This window comes from Mustela nigripes, chromosome 5 (assembly GCF_022355385.1).
Source record: "Mustela nigripes isolate SB6536 chromosome 5, MUSNIG.SB6536, whole genome shotgun sequence".
NCBI classification, from domain to species: Eukaryota; Metazoa; Chordata; class Mammalia; order Carnivora; family Mustelidae; genus Mustela; species Mustela nigripes.
The window spans coordinates 27,298,455-27,316,597 of NC_081561.1; the positions used below are offsets into that span (position 1 = coordinate 27,298,455).

The 18,143-nt window shown below is 52.0% G+C and overlaps 2 protein-coding genes and 1 long non-coding RNA gene across 5 annotated transcripts; 1 reads left to right on the forward strand and 2 right to left on the reverse strand.

The window, feature by feature from the left end:
• Nucleotides 1-6: 6 nt before the first annotated feature.
• VARS2 (valyl-tRNA synthetase 2, mitochondrial) lies at nt 7-11,456 on the forward strand. Of its 3 annotated transcripts, none has more exons than XM_059399776.1 (30): nt 7-334; nt 723-949; nt 1,083-1,164; nt 1,276-1,376; nt 1,672-1,793; nt 1,912-1,978; nt 2,075-2,172; nt 2,880-2,961; nt 3,139-3,258; nt 3,682-3,799; nt 4,495-4,583; nt 5,088-5,178; nt 5,378-5,505; nt 5,638-5,741; nt 5,983-6,064; nt 6,374-6,450; nt 6,533-6,608; nt 6,909-7,014; nt 7,218-7,288; nt 7,415-7,540; nt 7,755-7,859; nt 8,007-8,075; nt 8,200-8,278; nt 8,394-8,521; nt 8,644-8,796; nt 9,423-9,629; nt 10,262-10,373; nt 10,532-10,707; nt 10,897-11,025; nt 11,118-11,456. In XM_059399776.1, exons 2-30 carry the CDS (start codon nt 749-751, stop codon nt 11,211-11,213), a joined length of 3,195 nt encoding a protein of 1,064 aa, XP_059255759.1. In that variant the 5' UTR covers nt 7-334; nt 723-748; the 3' UTR covers nt 11,214-11,456. The 3 variants fall into 3 exon arrangements, with proteins under 3 accessions (XP_059255759.1, XP_059255760.1, XP_059255761.1); XM_059399777.1 differs by having other exon boundaries at nt 8-334; nt 3,682-3,793; XM_059399778.1 differs by having other exon boundaries at nt 249-334; nt 874-949.
• Nucleotides 6,038-7,792, reverse strand: LOC132017766 (uncharacterized). The gene is made up of 3 exons (XR_009404398.1): nt 7,703-7,792; nt 6,585-6,810; nt 6,038-6,122 (listed from the first exon to the last, which is right to left on the reverse strand). It is a non-coding gene; the product is annotated as an uncharacterized LOC132017766 (long non-coding RNA).
• A 3,525-nt stretch (nt 11,457-14,981) lies between the features above and the next one.
• Nucleotides 14,982-15,823, reverse strand: SFTA2 (surfactant associated 2). Its single transcript, XM_059399783.1, has 3 exons — nt 15,655-15,823; nt 15,321-15,409; nt 14,982-15,173 (listed from the first exon to the last, which is right to left on the reverse strand). The coding sequence occupies exons 1-3, from the start codon at nt 15,713-15,715 to the stop codon at nt 15,087-15,089; spliced, it is 237 nt and encodes a 78-aa protein (XP_059255766.1). The 5' UTR covers nt 15,716-15,823; the 3' UTR covers nt 14,982-15,086.
• Nucleotides 15,824-18,143: the final 2,320 nt, after the last annotated feature.

Sequence of the window (18,143 nt, forward strand, 5' to 3'; positions counted from 1 at the left end):
GGCGGCCGCGTGGAGACGGGCGCGGCCTTAGAACTCAGGTGTTTTTATTTACACGTCGGACTATTGTTTAATAAAGTTGTGGAAATGAGCCACGCGGCCGCGGGCCACTCCTCGCGAGACTTCCTCTCTCCTTGGAGGGCCCGCTTCTTGCGACGCCGGCAGCCATTGGACCGGAGGGCAGCGAATATGGTCGAGCCGGCTACCGCGCATGCCCGGAGTAGGGCCCCGCCTCCCTGCGCCGTGCGGCTTGCGGGTCACTTTCTGGGGTCGAAGTGGCTGCTTCCCTTGGCGCCTGGGGCCGCGGGGCGCCCTGGGATAGCGGCGGGCTAGCCCGGTGAGCGCGCGCCGGAGCTGCCTCCGGAGGGGTGGGAGGCGCCGCCGCCGGGATCCACGGGGTGCGACGGGCTGGGAGGGCCGGGCGGAGTGGGCCCAGAGGTAGCGCGAGACTCCTTGCGGGTTTCGCTCGCGGGCGCCCTGAAGTCCTGCCTCCCAGAATGTCTGAGTCCTTTCCCCGCCTGTGTGTCGGCGGTCAGCCACAGTCGCCGATGCAGAGGTTGAGGGCGGCAGACTCCCGACACCATGGCCTCTGGCCCTCACTAGAAAGCGTCGTGTGGGAGGGGGTAGACAGAAAAAAGACCAGTGCTAGTAGAAGGCAGGCAGGGAATAAGGAAGAGGGTGTGACCTACGCAGCCACATCTCTTAATGTGCTCTATTTGGAACAGATCTTGGCCCCTTTCAAGCACTCCTGATGCCTCATTTGCCTTTGGGCTATTTTCGATCACCAGTCTGGGGGCTGAGGCCCTTAGAGGGCCTCCCCAGGTTCCGTGCCCTCTCTACCCACTCAAAGCCCCATGGATCCTCCATCTCCCGAAGGAACCATGAAGCCAAACAGAAGCGCCAGCGAGAGAAGCAGGCGGCGCTGGAGGCTGGGATAGCCCGAAAGAACAAGGTTAGGGGTCAGCTTGTCCTTGGTTCTTTGAGAAAACTTTGGAGGGGGCTGGAAGAGACTGGTTGGATTCAGATGCCTGGCATATGCTAGAAATTGTATTTCCCCACCCCCGCTTTTTGGTCATTCTTTCCAGTCACCTGCAGAATCCAGTAAGGCCTGGACTCCTAAGGAGGTAGTGCTGTATGAAATCCCCACGGAACCGGGTGAAAAGAAAGGTAATTAGGGAACTTGAAGGCCTATTCACTCATATGTTTGTTGCCCACTTGGTCTGCTGAAATGCAGAACTTTGGTTCAGGACTTAGTGGAGCTCTCCTCTGCTGCTGCAGATGTCTCCCGGCTTCTGCCTCCTGCATACAGCCCTCAATATGTTGAGGCTGCCTGGTACTCTTGGTGGGTGCGAGAGGGCTTCTTCAAACCAGAGTATCAGGTTAGTACCTGGAAGGGAGGGATACTAAATGGTCCCCAGGACAGTATGGCCATTGAGCTTGGGTGGGCACAACTGAGCCTCAGAGTCTAGAGCTTACAGCCAGCCTGCCCAATAAAATGGGAGAGCTTGTCTTTACCCTTGGTGTCCAACGGGTTTTCTTGGCAGGTTTTTCCCTTTCCTGTTACTTGCTGGCTTATCTTTACTGCAGTTCTTTCCACCTTGTGGACACCAGAGGGTGCTATTTCCCCAGGTAATACTCAGTCCTCTCTTGCTCTTTGACTTTTCCACTTTACAGACCAAGCTGCCTCAGGCTACAGGGGAGACCTTCTCCATGTGTATCCCACCTCCCAATGTCACCGGCTCCCTACATATTGGGCATGCACTGACGGTGGCCATACAGGATGCCCTGGTGCGCTGGTGAGAGGGGTTGGGGATGCTTGCTTTCCTGAAGGCGAAGGAGGAAGTGAGGTAGTGTGGAAGCATCGAGAGTAAACATGCAAGCTCAGGGGTTCATGTGAGGGTGTTTGTTTTGCAGGCACCGGATGTGTGGGGATCAGGTGCTGTGGGTTCCTGGCTCAGATCATGCAGGAATTGCTACACAAGTATGCATTTTGCCACTTTGCCCTTTTGTTGGATGGAGGAGAGTTTTCCCAAAGTGATCCGATTCTCTGTTCACTTGCCTCCTGATCTTACTGTAGGCTGTGGTGGAGAAGCAGCTGTGGAAGGAGAGAGGAGTAAGGAGACACGAGCTGAGCCGGGAAGAATTCCTTAGGGAGGTGTGGAAGTGGAAGGAGGAGTGAGTACGATGGGTGGAGGTGGAGGGGCTGAGGTGGCAGGCTTGGGCCCTGCTTCCCAGCGGTTCTCCCTGACTCGATGGGCTCTTCCCATCCAGCCCTAATCTCCCTCAGAGAGGGGGAACTCTGGGTTCCTTTAGCTTTCAGCAGGGTTTCCAAGCTGTCTCTGTGTGTATTATATGTGTATATATATATATTTTAAATGCACATATTTCTGGACATGTATGTATAATTTTTGTCTACTTATCCCATGTTTCCTTACCTTTCACCATCCCATCTATTTACCTATTTCTCCTCTCCATTTGCTTGAAATTACCCTCATTCTTACAGGCCTGTTACCACGTACCACTTTCTCTGTAAAGCTTCTTTTGGTTTTTCCCAAATTAGCTGCCCCCTCCTCTGTTACCATAGAACTTTATGTTGTGTTTTGTTTTAAGTATACTCTACACCCAGTGTGGGGCTTGAACTCATTGCCTCAAGATCCAGAATCACACGCTCCACCAACTGAGCCAACCAGGTGCCCCAGAACTTTACACTTATTTTAATGCCACAGAAGTTCCCTGCTGAGTTTGTGTGTCTGTCTCCATTGGCTTCTAGGGGCTAGATTAATGTTATACTCCAATACTTGGCATTGCCGGTAGTATCACTGGGCCTGGTACATAGTTGGTGCTCAGGACAAGTTTGCTGACCAAAATCTGTCTGGGCACAGGAAAGGTGGAGAGATCAGTGAGCAGCTCCAAGCTCTGGGGGCCTCCCTGGACTGGGACCGAGAGTGCTTCACTATGGATACTGTGAGTGCTCCATGCCTTGCTCTCTGTGGGTATTGAGGCAGTGTCTAGAGACAGGTGTGGGCAGGCAGGATGCTGTGTGTGTTGGGGGTGGAAGTAGGGAGGGAATGCCTGGGTCCCTGGGTGGGGTGATGGGCTAAGAAGGGGCTGTTGGATAGAGACGCTGAGGTCATTTCTTAGGGCTCCTCGGTGGCCGTGACTGAAGCTTTTGTGCGACTCTACGAGGCAGGCTTGTTGTACCGGGGCCAGCAGCTTGTCAACTGGTCCTGCGCTTTAAGATCAGCCATCTCGGATATTGAGGTGAGGCAGAGGAGGAGGGCAGGTTGGGAGAGCTCCTAGGTGGGCAAAAAAACCTCAGACTCTGCAGCCTGATGGCTAGGATTCACTGAGTCCTGCCACCTACCCGCCATGGGAACTCCGGCAGGGCCTTAGCCTCTGTCACCCTCAGTTTCCCCAGTCAGTTAGGGCTGATTGAAATGCCTGTGTCAGAAGGGCGTCGTGAGAATTAAATAAGAATTCATGAAAGGTGTTCAGCATGATACTGGCGCACAGTGTAAGTGCTTGGTGAATGTTTCTGTAACTGTGACTGAATTGAGGGGGAGGTGGCTCCTGAATCCTTGGAATGTCTAGATGGGCTGCAGGGAGCCCAGGGCAGGTGGGGGAGTGAAGATGGGAAGCCTGCAGAAAGGCTGCTCTCCAGCCCTGCTGCTTGGATTCCTCTAGGTGGAGAGCCGGCCACTTCCTGGCCGCACGGAGCTTCGACTGCCTGGCTGCTCCAGCCCTGTGTCTTTTGGCCTTCTCGTTTCTGTGGCCTTCCCTGTGGATGGAGAGCCTGGTGAGGGTAATCCTCAGAAAGGTTGCCTGCTTATCTCTGCTTTCTTGCGCATGTGTTGGGTTGATGGGAAGGAACCCACAAACCCATTTCCCACATGGCCTGGTGGGAGGCACATAAGGAGCCTTGGGTAGTATTTGCATTCTCGTGGGCATTTATTCTGGATATTCTGTGTCACGTGTGAAAAGTGCATGTGGTATTTGCCTGTCGGAAGCTTAGCATCATTCTGCAGGAGGCTGCTACCCTGAAAGAGACAAAAAGTCAATTCTGAAGTGTGATTTGAAAACAGTAAGTGCTTGGAAGAATTCAGAGAAAGCAAAGGATTAGCTGGCATAGACGGAGGATGTTTCCCAAGGAAGGGCTGGTGCTTGCCCCAGAGAAAGCACAGCATTTGTGATTAGAGTCTCGAGAACTCTCAGTGTTTTCTGGGCACCATGTAAGGATTCTGGTTGCTTTTATTCATGATCTACCTGTTTCTCCCATGCACATTTTTGAGAAATTCCTTAGCACCAGACAGCCTCCCAGGCTTCTGGTCATCAGCTTACATGGGAACCCCCGGCTCCTAATTTTCTCTAGTTGCTCTGGGGGCCTGCTCAACCTTGACATGTTCTCGCCTACTCCCTTTTCTGGTTCTTCTGGCTCCAGTTATGGGAGTGAGGGGCCATGGCAATGACCAGTGTTGAGTGCTTGACTTTTGTCTTTAGATGCAGAGGTCGTAGTGGGAACCACAAGGCCAGAGACATTGCCTGGAGATGTGGCTGTGGCTGTTCATCCTGACGACTCCCGATACACGGTAACACACAGTGTACTCTCTGCCACTCGCTTGCTTGTTTTTCCTGTCCTTTTTTGATGGTAGCTCCTTCTTTTCTTCAGTTTCATCTTCCTAAGACTTTTCTCGTGTCAGTTCTCTAGTGTCTCTGACTATATGCCTTTCTTTTCTTGATGTTCTATTTTTTCTCTCGCTCAGTGGTTGACAAATTATGGCCCATGGGCCAAATCCATCCCATTGCCTATTTTTGTATGATACGCACTTGCTTGTTTACACATTATCTGCAACTGGGTATCATGACCTCACTGCTGCAGTGGCAGAGCAGAGTAATTGTGCAGAGACTGAATTTGCCTCTTGGCCTGCAAAGGCTAAAATACACCCTGGCCCCATAAGAAAAAGTTTACTGACCACTGCTCTAGCTCTTTACCTTCTGGTTTTCACTCTATTATTCCCAGGGTTCTCACGCTCAGCCCAGACCTTTGCACTCCACATGTGTGCCTGTCCTTGATCTCACTCCCTTCCTTTCAGCATTTGCATGGTCGACAGCTTCGTCACCCCTTGACTGGGCAGCTTCTCCCCCTCATCACAGACTCTGCTGTTCAGCCACATGTGGGCACAGGTAGGTAGAGGTCACAGAAAGGCAAGTAGGCTGGGGATTCTGGAGGAGTGGGGAGCACCAGGAAGAGGAAAGGAGGGGAGGGTAGTCTCAGTGGATAGTGAGACGAGAAGGAGGCATAGACCGAGAAGAGAAGGGAGGGATGGGGGCATGGGCAGTAACAGGTGAGGGGTCAGTGCTCACGGCGGTTCTCCTCTCCCAGGGGCAGTGAAGGTGACTCCGGCACATAGCCCTGCTGATGCTGAGCTGGCGGCCCGGCACAGCTTGAGCCCCCTGAGTGTCATTGCAGAGGATGGGACCATGACCTCCCTCTGCGGGGACTGGCTGCAGGTGGTACTGGCCTCCGTGTGACCCCATTCTTTGGGGGCACTCTCTGCCTTTTTTCACCTCCTCCCCTCTCTCACTTTCTTGTGTTTTTTTTTTAGCAACCTTTACCCTTTATTGTTGCCATCATCTCCCCAGGGTCTTCACCGATTTGTGGCCCGAGAGAAGATTATGTCTGCGTTGAGGGAGCGGGGCCTGTTCCGAGGCATCCAGAACCACCCCATGGTGCTTCCTATTTGCAGGTAACCCCATTTTAACTCTTTTGACGTAGGACATCCTCCAGGAAGGGAGTGAATAAAGCTGAAGAGGGCAAAAGGGTGGGCTCTGTACGTACCCCTTTGCGAGGGAACAGAAGCTCTGTGTCAGTTTTATTTGCTGTTCTGTTCTCGGTTCTGAGGGCCTGGCGTGTAGTAGGGTCCCATGTCCCTTGGGGAAAAAACACAGAACCCAAAGAGCAGTACACTTAGCCTGTCTCTCTCTCAGCCGTTCTGGGGATGTGGTTGAATACCTACTGAAGAGCCAGTGGTTTGTCCGCTGCCAGGAGATGGGGGACCGAGCTGCGCAGGTGAGGCTGCAGTGTGCGGAAGGGGCCAGCACCTTGGGTGGCGGGAACTCCCTGCAAACTGGAATGAAGAAACAGGGCTTTGAGGCCTCTTGATCCACAGACCTCTGGCCCTAGCATTTGAGAGGACAGCTGTGGGATGGAGGCAGGGTGGCCTAGATGGGGCTGGCTCATCTCCCACTCAAACCCAGAAGCTTCTTGGGAGCCTTGAAGTCCTTTCTGAGTAACAGCACCATCTGAGAGGCCACTTGTCCCATCCGGGAGGGTACAGGTGCAGGAAGCGAAGCACTGTCTAAGGGCCTTTTTCTCCAGGCTGTGGAGTCAGGGGCTCTGGAGCTCAGTCCATCCTTCCACCAGAAGAACTGGCAGCACTGGTTTTCCCACATCGGGTAAGGGTGAGGGGAGCTCTGTGGAGGTGGGGTGGGGTGATGCCCTGCTTATGCCAAGGAGTTACTGACATCCTTCCTGCAGGGACTGGTGTGTCTCCCGGCAGCTGTGGTGGGGCCATCAGATTCCTGCCTACCTGGTGATGGAGGGGCACACAAAGGTTGGTAGGTGGAAGAGGATGGGAGGGCTGGGCATGGTGGAGGGAGAAGTAGCCATAGCACAAGAGTCAGAGGACTTCCAGGGCCAGTCCTGGCTCCCAGCTTTTCCTGGGCTTCATGCCCCTTAGTCATGTCATCCACCCTGTGGTCAGAGCTCCTGAGCTGGACCTTCTTCTTCCCACTGCCAGAGGGAGCCAGCCGTTCCTAGATCACATGGGAGAATGTGAAACTCAGTGATGTTTCTTTCACACCTGGTGAGTGTTACTCTTCCTCACTCTTTCCACCCCTTACTTTTTCTGTAGGGTGATAAGGGAGACTGTTGGGTGGTTGGGCGGACAGAGGCCGAGGCCAGAAAAATAGCTGCAGAACTGACAGGGAAACCAGGGGCAGAGCTGACCCTGCAGAGGGGTAAGTGTCTGAGTTGTGGAGGGCAGGGGTGGGAGGCTGGGCTGTTGGGGAGCAGATCCTGAGGTGGAGGAGGTCGTGTTGGGAAAGTTGAGAATGGGGCAGAGGGTCTGATAATGGTGTCTGCTGGGGGGGATTGGGCTGGAAAGATGCACAGCAGTGCGCTTGAGGTTCCATCTGCCCCCATTCCCTGTTCTGTTTCCCAGATCCTGATGTCCTGGACACATGGTTCTCTTCAGCTCTTTTCCCCTTTGCTGCCCTGGGTTGGCCCCAAGAGGTGAGGCGGGTTGTGAGGAAGAGAGTGAAGGTGGGGATGATGAAGTAAAGATCTTGCTCCCCCAAGAACCTTGAGGAGAGCTATAGGCACAGAGCTTGGCTTCTCATTACTTCTCTTTTTCTCTAGACCCCAGACCTCGCTCGTTTCTACCCCCTGTCACTTTTGGAAACGGGCAGTGACCTTCTGTTGTTCTGGGTGGGCCGCATGGTCATGTTGGGGACCCAGCTCACAGGGCAGCTCCCCTTCAGCAAGGTAATGGCCCTTCAGTGCCCAGCCCCTCTCTTTGACCCCCCAGTTTTCTTTAAATCTTGTTCTCTCTTCTAACCCCTATTGTGCTGTTGTCTGTGGTCCCAATTCCTGATTTACTAACTCCTCTAACCCCTGATGCATAGAGGCATCTTCCAGGGAAATCACCTCCAGGGAAAGGCTCCCGCAGCTCCTCTGCTGACTCCCTCCATGCCCCCAGGTGCTCCTTCATTCCATGGTTCGGGACAGGCAGGGCCGGAAGATGAGCAAGTCCCTGGGGAATGTGTTGGACCCACGAGACATCATCCATGGGGTGGACCTGCAGGTCAGGATGAAGAGTTTTGTGAAGGATGGCATTTGTGGGGGAGATGGGAGCTTGAGGAGAGAGGGGCCAGCTGGAAGGGATAGTGACTGGGAGCCTTGTAGGGGCAGCGTCCCTGACCAAGGCCACTGAAGTCCTTACATATCCCAGGTGCTGCAGGCAAAGCTGAGGGATGGGAACTTGGACTCCACAGAGCTGGCGATCGCGACTGCAGCACAAGTGAGTCATCAGCGTCTGCCTCTCTCAGCCTCAAGCTCATGGCTGCCGGTCTCCTGCGTAGCCCAGGCTTCTGACCTTGCAGCTGCCTAGACATTGGCCACACCTCCTCTCCCTCTGATTGCAGAGAAAGGACTTCCCTCATGGGATCCCTGAGTGTGGGACAGATGCCCTGCGATTTGCCCTGTGCTCCCATGGGGCCTTAGGTAAGCCTGGGCGAGGGAGGGGCTAGGGCTGTAGGCCTCATGATAGAGGGGTGGGCCAGAACTCCCTGTGCCACTGCCACCCACATGCACGCTCCCCCCTCCCTCTCCCTCTCAGGGGGCGACTTGAACCTGTCTGTCTCTGAGGTCCTGAGTTCCCGGCATTTCTGCAACAAAATCTGGAATGCCCTGCGCTTTATCCTCAATGCCTTAGGGGAGAAATTCGTACCCCAGCCTGCAGAGGAGGTAAGAGAGTAAGAGAGGCTTGAAGGGCAGAATCATCAGGTGTCTGAGGGTTGAAGATGAGATTTGGAGGGAAAGGAGATGAGAGTCAGTCATCCCGTCCTGAAGCCCCCTTCTGCCCGCAGGTGTCCCCCTTGTCCCCCATGGATGCCTGGATCCTGAGCCGTCTTGCTCATACTGCCCAGGAGTGTGAGCGAGGCTTCCTTGCTCGAGAGCTCTCACTTATCACCCATGCCCTACACCACTTCTGGCTCCACAACCTCTGTGATGTCTACTTGGTAAGTCAGACTGGGGTCACGGAGTTTCATTCCACCCTGCATACCTGCTTCCTGTTCCCCTTGAGATCGGGTTCCCTGGCAGAGAACTCTTTTTTTTTATTATTATTATTTTTTTAATGTTAAATATTTACAGAATCATTTTTTAAAAAAGATTATTTATTTATTTATTTATTTGAGGGAGAGAGTGAAGGAGAGAGCATGAGCAAAGGGAGTGTCAGAGAGGGAGGGAGAAGCAGACTTCCCACCGAGCAAGGGGCCTGATGCAGGCCTCTATGAAGGACTCCACGCTGTTGCACTCCAGGATAATGACCTGAGCTGAAGGCAGATGAGACACTGAGACACCCAGGCGCCCCTCTGTCTTTCTGATAGGCAAAAAACCTTAGTGCTTTGCTTTCAAACCACGCTGACAATTTTAACCCCCTTCCCACCCCTGAGAATCCTGGCCATAGATTTCCACTTTTCATTTGCTCCAAAATGTGTTCTGGGACAACCAATGGTGTCCAAGATGCTGTGTGCTACTACCTGTGTTTACCCACAGCATTTTCCACGGGCAGGGCAGCAGATGTGTGGGAAAAGGATGTGGTTGTGGCTTTGGCTTGCCCCTGACTCTATGGCTTCTTCCCTAGGAGGCTGTAAAGCCAGTGCTGTTGCACTCGCCCCATCTCCCAGACCCCCTTCAGGTCCTGTTCTCCTGTGCTGATGTCGGTCTCCGCCTCCTCGCCCCACTCATGCCCTTTCTGGCTGAAGAGCTCTGGCAGAGGCTGCCCCCCAGGCCTAGCGGCAGTTCTGCCCCTAGCATCTGTGTTGCTCCTTACCCCACTGCCCACAGCCTGGTGAGTCCCATGGCAACGGGACCATGGGTGAAGGGGTGGGGAGCAGTCTTCTTGAAGGGTGTGGTGCTGTGGGGTCTCGGGTCTACTTTAGAGTCTTTAGGAGGATGAGTTGTTCCTGCAGGGCTGTGGCGGGGGCAGTCTTAGCCCAGTGGGCAAGAGCAGGACCACACTGCTGTGTGATCGTGCCTCAGTTCCCCATCTTTAGCCACGGTTATGATGAGGATTAGATGTTAGTCCTAGGATGGCCCCCAAATATCTGTGGTTTTAAGCTTGAATAATGTCAGAAGGGTAAATGCCATAAACTCACCCCCAAGTGATTTAAAGTTTAACTATGTAAATTTTCTTATGCTTATTTGGTTGTGTGAGTTTTGAGTAATAGAGTTTAAGTTCTAACTTACGTCTGGTCGTTCGCCTTTGATGAGAACAGTTAACAGACATCAGCCACAGCTGCCAGCTGAGACCTGCAAAGGCAGTGCCCCAGGTTTTGCTTGAGGTGGTGAATTCTTTGTGTGGTGGGGAGGACAGATTCTGTTGCCTGAAGCAGACTGGGTTGTGCAGGTGTGGGACAGAGCCAGGAGAGTTGCTGCTTTGTCCCAGGAGCCTGCTTGTCAGCTCTGGGTCTTAATCTGCAGGAGCACTGGCGCCAGCCGGAGCTGGAGCAGCACTTCTCCCGGGTCCAGGAGGCTGTGCAGGCACTGAGGGCTCTCCGAGCCACATACCAGCTCACCAAGGCCCGGCCCCGAGGTGAGCTGGGTTCTGGGTCCCTAAGTCCTGCAGAAAGAGGGGGCTGGCAGAGGAGCCTGGGGGAGCCTGGAGGGCAGAGTCCAGAGTTAGGGGGTGCAGGATGGGCAGGAAAGCAGGGTCTTGTGGTTTGACCGTGACAGTTTCCCTTTCTTCCTCAGTGCTGCTGCAGAGCTCAGAGCCTGGAGAGCAGGGCCTCTTTGAGGCTTTCCTGGAGCCCCTGGGCACCCTGGGCCGCTGTGGAGTCATGGGCCTCTTACCCCCAGGTGTTGCGGCGCCTTCCGGCTGGGCCCAGGCCCCACTCAGTGACACCACTCAGGTGTACATGGAGCTGCAGGTGCCCAGAGGAGATTGGAGGAGGAAGGGAGGGATCAAAAGGATGTTGGGAGGAGGGCAAGGGGCAGGCTCTGTAAAAGTGAGGAGGGCTTCTGAGAATGGGGTGGACAGAGATATTGGACAGGCTGCAGGTGAAGCAGAGCTGCGGGTAGTGCAGAGAGAAATCTGAACCCTCACTGTTCTCCTGCAGGGCCTGGTGGACCCCCAGACCCATCTGTCTCTGCTAGCTGCCCGAAGACAGAAGTTGCAAAAGCAGCTTGATGGCCTCATGGCCTGGACCCCATCAGAGGGAGAGGCGGAGACTAAGAGGCAGCAGAGGGTGAGGCTGGAGGCCTGACTCCCTGTAGGCATATGGGCTGGAGGGTGTGGTCCCTAATATCTGGATCCTCACCTGCTGCTCTTCTCGTCTAGCTTTCTTCCCTCCAGCTGGACTTGTCAAAGCTGGACAAGGCAGTCTCTCACCTCCGGCAGCTGATGGATGCATGTCCTGGCCCTGGGGAGCTCTGAGCCCCAGCTCACTCTTGGGGAGAACAAAAACCCTGCCTTTGGGGACAAACATCTGGCAGCTGTCGGCATTGATGGCGCCTCTGAGACCATGTGGCTCACCTCTCTCATTTCATAAATGGGGAAACAGATTGGCTTGGTCGGTGTCACTGGGTGTCCTTGAGATGCTGACATTCCTGCCCAGCCTTCCTCCTATGCAGTCCCACTTGCAAGTTTAGGAATGAGATAAACTTTTAAAATCCCAAACATTACTGTCTGTGATCCTTTTATCCCTCTTCCCCTAGTGGTGACTTTCTTGCGTCTCAGTTGTTCGCTGAGACTTTGGTCTAGGAAATGAGGGGATCTACTTCTTAGCCCTGGGCTGCAGTGGAAGTGGGTATGCTGGTGGTGCCTGCCTCACTGGAAGAGAGAGGCACTTCCTAGGAGCATCTGGGTACAGTGACTCAGGTTCCACCTACTTTGAATTATTGCCAATGCCTTGGCTTCCGCAGGCCCTTCCTCCTCACCAGATGGAAGCTCCCCTGTTTCCTTGGCCTTATCTTGGGGGCTGCTGGAGAGGAGTAGATACTTCCTGTAGGCCTGAGGGGCTGCAGGGTGCATTGGGGCCGGAGTGCTGCTTCCATTCTGTGTCCGTGACACCAGGGTGTCCACATGTACATCCCCACAGATAAAGACACCCACCCACCCACGGTGAACATCTTATGTCCTCCCCATGGGATTCGGGGGCCTGTTTCTTACACGTCCAAGTTATATTCTATCCAGCAACTCTGAGTAGCTACTATTTATGGTGGGCCTATCAGGGTCTGGGTCTTCAGTGATGCTATTGAGAACATCATGGTAGATGTTTGCTCCATTTTGGAAATGAAGAAATGTCCTCCGAGAATAAAAGCAACTTGTCCCAAATATCAACTGGGATTCAACCCAGTAAACAGGTGCAGTTCTTTTTGGCCACTATAAGCAAGCTTCATATAGAATGGTGGCTTAGGCAAACTGGATGTTTCTTCTGGGCAGAGGTAGGGCAGGGCTCTGCAGGAATGGAGGCCCACATCTCACTGAATCTGATTTTGTGCCATTGTGCTGCACTCCTTCCAACTTGGTGTCTAAGATCTGTTCCAGCTCCCATCCTCCCTCCCCCCTCCCCTGGCCCCATCCCACCTAGAAGGAAGAGGGAGAGGAGAGGAGGGCAGCAGCTTTCTGTCTTCCCCCTTTGAACAAGTACTCCTTGAGTACTTAATACTGTGTGCTAGGCCCTATCCTGGACCCTTGGATTCATCAATGAGTGAAACAGATCTTTGCCCTTATACTTTCATTCTAGTAAAGAGAACATATGTAAGTAAGTTCACTGCAGCGTGTCTGAGTCATAAATGCTATTGGGGAAAAAGTAGACCACGATAACGGGTAGGGAGCAGGTTGTAGTATTAAGTAGGGGGTCAAGTAGAATTCATTGTGAAAGTGAGATTAAGCAAGGACTTGCCGGAGCTGTAGGAATTAGCCAAATAGGATGTGTGGGAGGGAAGGGCCAGAGCAAAACTAAGACGCAAGCATTCCTTGAGTACTCAAAAGTGTAACAAGGAGACCAGTGTTGGGGGCAAGAGCAGGGGTAAATTCCATTGTGGGGTAGGGGGTTGGGAAGGCTTGAGGCAGACCATCCAGGGCTATGCTATCCAAAATGGTTGCCACTTAACTAATTAAAAGTAAACACAACTAAACCTTCAGCTCCTTGGTCATACTAGCCACATTTCAAGTGTTTGATAGCCACATGTAGCTAGTGTCTACCATATTGGTCAGTGCAGGTCAGTCTTGGAAGAGAGATTTTTGAGAAAAGAATCAGGAAATCACAGCCTGGTGATCCTGGGCCCTGAGATCTAGGAATCAGTTTAAGGAGCAGTTAGCTGTTTGCTTCTCCAGTCTTTTGGATATCCAGACATCGAGTCTCCCAGCTTGGTTAGGGCCTTATACCGAACCCACTGGGGCTCACCTGCCCACTAGTGCAGGCTAGGAGCAAGTCATGAAACACTGGGGACCTTTGCGGCTCCCAGTTGCTTCTCTTCTAGGCTGCTGGTCCCAGGACAAATGTATAGGAAACTAGAGGAATTTTGTTGCACAGTTTTTTGTGTTTTTTTTTAAACTCCCCCATTTATACAGAGTCAGGCCTTCACCTCCCTCCAAAGGAGTCAGCATCTAATTTCACATGGTGATGGTGTGTAGGTGGGAACTATGATAGGCAGGAGTGAGGACTGGAGAACAGGAAACGATTACATTAATACTCCCAAATGGTCAGGTTTGGGCTGCATGCTTGCATTTTGAGAGAGGTAGTAAGAAGTCAAGATAATCTTGGGTGAGGACTCCGATGAGTGCCTGTGTCAAGACTATCAGGTGAAGGAGGACCCTGGATCCCTGAGGGGACAAGGATTTATATGTTGGGACGAGGGTTCTTAACCACCCTTATTGCTGATTCCTACTGATCTGACATGTGTCCTAAATGGCTGATGCATGTAATCCTCCCAGGAGTGCAAGCAGCAGGTACCATCAGTTATCCCATGTTGCCCATGAAGAAATGGAGGCACCAAGACGGTAAGAAATTCACCTAGGACTCAAGTGTGGGCCTCTGGGACTGAATGTCCTCAGAGTCAGCCAGTAGGAGCTCTGCTCCCCTACTCACCCCATCCACCCCCACCCACCCTCTTCCCCACCACTTACACCAGGCTGGCCATCTCCTCACAGGTGGAACCTCTCATCTCCCACTGGGGCTGCCTCCGACCCCTGCCTCCTACCCTAACTGACCTGTGCCGAGTCACACAGGTTCTGTTCACATTGCTCTCTGGGCTCCTGAGCTCCCAGCCCCAAAGCTGAAGCAAAGAGAGATGAAATGAAAATCTGCTTAAGCCAAGACATTTGTCTGGTGTTGTACTTGTCTGCTGCTGCTGGCCCTCAAGTGACTTACCCTTGGTAAGCCTCAGTCCTCATCTGTAAATTTCAAGACTACTGCGAGCATCGAAATGGGAAAGCATTGAGCCTGGAACAAAGTAAGAATTCCATGCAGGCGGAGAGCCTGAGTGGCTCAGTGGGTTAAAGCCTCTGCCTTCAGCTCAGGTCATGATCCTAGGGTCCTGGGATCGAGACTCACATTGGACACTCTGCTCAGCAGGGAGCCTGCTTCCTCCTCTCTCCTCTCTCTCTGCCTGCCTCTCTGCCTACTTGTTATTTCTGTCTGTCAAATAAATAAATAAATAAAATCTTAAACAAAAAAGAACTCCATACAGGCTTCTTTGCTTTATTTCTAGGTGTTATGAGGATCTCAGCTTAAAGTGTTAGTTCACACACATGGGTATATGAGTGTGGTGTGTGTGTCTCCAAACAGTTAATTCCCCAGATTCTTTCTAGGCCTTTCAAACTGGTGTTGAGGGACAGGATATCAGTCCTGGAACGTCTCTGCTTAATAAGGGGGAGAATCAGAGACTTTGGTGTCCCAATTCCATTTCCTTCCTTCCTTCCTTTCTCTCTTTCTTCTTTCTTTTTTTCCTTCCTTTCTTCCTTTTTTTAGATTTTATTTATTTGACAGAGAGCATGCACACAAGCAGGGAGAGTGGTGAACAGAGGGAGAGAGAGAAGCAGACTCCCTGCTGAGCAGGAAGCCGCATGTGGGACTCAATCCCAGGACCCCAGGATCATGACCTGAGCTGAAGGCAATCACTTAATCAACTGAGCCATCCAGGTGCTCCCAATTCCGTTTTCCTGCTGGATCTCTGCTCATGAACACACAAAGGCAGGTCATTGAATTTACATTTACTGCTCCTCAGCAGGGTTAGGGCATCCCTTTTGTACCTTGGTGGCCAAATGCCTGGGCCAAGGGAGGTACACAGGTTTTGACTATTCTCAGACTTTGCAGATGACGTGAAGTGGGGATCCTGCATGACGGAGGGTGACATTGGTCCCCGATGGGAGATGGAGGAGGAAGCAGAGCTGGGGGAGAGAAAAGGTTAGAGGGAAAGGTGTAAGATGGCTCCCATTCATCCCTTGGTGGTGGCCAAACATCAGCAGAGAGGCCCACAATGAATCAGAAATACACTTTGAGGTCATGCAGCCCTCTCTCCCCTCCCAAAGATCTACCTTTTCGAGCAATTCCAGAAAGTTGGAGTCATAGGAGAAATTTGCTAGAAAGGAGTCCTTCAGCTTCAGCTGCAAAATCATTCCTGGCCCTAGGGATCCAAAAACAGAGTTTAGGGCCCAGTAATTAGGGCCATATTCCCTCAGAGACACACGTACCTTCCCCTACACCCCCTACCCCCAGTTCCTCTTCCCCGACAATGGCCTTTCAGAACCTATCGATGCAGGTGTTCAGCCCCAGACTGAGAGCTCAGAACTGGGTGCCCTGTCCCTCTCACCCTCCTCTTTGGCCTCTTCCTGCCATGAGCACCCAGGCCTCAAGCCATCCCGCCCTCACCTGTTCCCTGTGAGCTGCCCAGGAGAGTCAAGAAGAGAAAGAAGGGCATCCTGGCCCCCATTATGGCCACCTTGCTTCTTGCTTCCCTGATGGAAGAGTTGTCTGAAGCTCTGACTGGTCTCTCCTTACCAGGCCTGCCTTTCTACACTCCACTCAATCCTTAAGCCCAGGTGTTTGGGGGAAAATGGGAGAGGCAAGCTGGGTAACAGGATTTTCCAGTTTCCCCAGTAAGGCTTGAGGACCCAGGAGAGGGCCATTCAGTGGGCTGTTGAGGAAAATAGAAAGTGGTTCCCTTTCCTCAATCCTGTATCCCCCCTTTCCCTGTATCTGGAGACTTGGGGAGGGTGCCCAGTCCTACAGAAAGGGAAGTTAAGGAGGTGTCCCTCTGTAAGTGTCTGGGCCCCACCCAAGCCTGGGCCTCTCCTTGATCTTTAGAGATTAATGATTAACTGCAATTAATTTCCATCATTCATGCCACGAAAGGGCTCAGGAATGTGGGCCCAAAAGGGAGGGGTAGATTACACCCAAGTTTCTTTCCCAACCCAGGTATCCTGCTCCCCCAGGCACAGCGGCTTTCTAGATGAGAAATCTGGGTAAGGGGTAACCTTCACCTTTGAATGTTTTGTTTTGATTGTTCTAAAACATCTACTCAGGTGGAAACACAAGTTTCATCAAATATCCTCCCACTCCCTGCCTTATGAACACTCACCCTCCCAATCCACAGCTATGTACACAGGCATTCTCAATGATGAAAACAAGGACAGATATGGAGGGAGAGTTTGAAGCCCATCTAGTTTACCATTTTTCATTACAAATTAGGAAACCAAGGTCCAGAGAGGGCATATGACTGACTAAGGTCACATCACAGGTTTGCAGCAGAGAGATTAGAACCCACCCCTCCATATGCCAGACATAGGGACAAACTCAACAGATTGACACGCTGGTCACATAAGCCCTCAGAACACACAAAAGCACAAGCCCTTTGTCTTCCTACTTGCATGCCTGTGTATTATCTCCCTCCTCCCTGGAAGACCAGTGGGACCAAGCACAGAGGGATGGAAGAAGTGAGACCACTGGGCAGACTCAAGGAGAGAAGCTAAAAGCAAAAGCAAGGAAATGGAGAGATGAAGGGAGACACTGTCTACACCATAAAGATAAGTAAAGTGAGGCATCCAAGGACCCCCAGACTTGCACAAGAGAGCAGGCAGAGAAGAATGGAAAGAATAAATGGACAGAAAGATCAGTGGGCACCAGAGGTACGAGTGGGGGTAGGAGGCAGGAGCACAGGCAGATGCACTGGGGCATCTGAGTCTTAAGAGGAGAGTGAGGGCACCCTATGTCTTTCCCAGCTGGAGATCTCTTCCAGGCTCCCCACTGTCTCTGGGGAGATCTCTGACAGTCTGACAGTCTCTGTACCATCTTTGTGAGTTTCTCAACAGGTTCTTCAACTTCTGGGGTTTTCCCAGTAGTGCTCAGACTTCCACTATGACCATTTCTGGGAGCACAGCAGTAACAGTCTTAGTGTCTCAGTGATATTTCTGTTTCTCACTCCATCTCTGAAGGCTCTTTTGCTTGGCCTGGGGCTTGGGGCAGGGAGTAAGTCGACAGTTCCCCAGAACCTCAACTGAAGCAGTGCCCTGGCCTTGGTGACTCTACAAAGGCCCCCCCTTCCGCTTTTTTAATTTACAAAGTTCTTTTCTTGTGGTTAGTGTTTTTTGTATCCTGCCTAGGACTTTTTTTTTTCTCCCAACGTCAAAGTAAAAAAAGTATTCTCTTATATGTCCTGCTGGAAGCTTTATTATTTAGGCTCTGAAATTTAAGCTTATGATCTGTCTTTGATTAACTTCTGTTTATGGAGTGAGGTAGAGGTTGGTTCATTTTTTCTCCTTGTGAATAACCAGTTGTCCCAGACCATTTATTTCAAAGACCCTCCCTCTCTGCTTGCCATTGAATTGTGTGAGTACCTTTACTGAAAGTCAAGCAAGCATATATGTGGAAATCTATTTCTGGACTCTATTCTGTTATTCTGTGTATATTTTTATGTCAGTGCCACAGCATTTAATGACCAGTTTTGTACCAAGCTTCAAGATCTGGTAGGATAAGTCTTCTACCCTTGTTTTGCTTTAAGATTTCTTGGCTATGCTCAGTCTTCATTATCATAGAGTCAGTTCATTAACTTATACCAACAACTTGCTAGGATTTTGACTGAGGGTACACTGAGCGTAATATCTTCTGCTCTCACTCTGATCTCTTCTGGCCATGTTCTCCCTCTGCCTTTCTAGGATCTGTCTGTCTCCCTCACAGTAGCCCCTGGAACTGCTTCCACTCTGCCCGGCCTTCCATGCCCAGCATTGCTGTTTCAGGAGTGTCCACTCCCATAGTGGCTAAAGCGGCCACCACATACCCTGAATTCAGCCTCCAGACCAGTAAGGTGCTCTTATTTGCACTGGGCCACTTACTAGTAAAGATGGTGGTTGGGCCCATTCTTT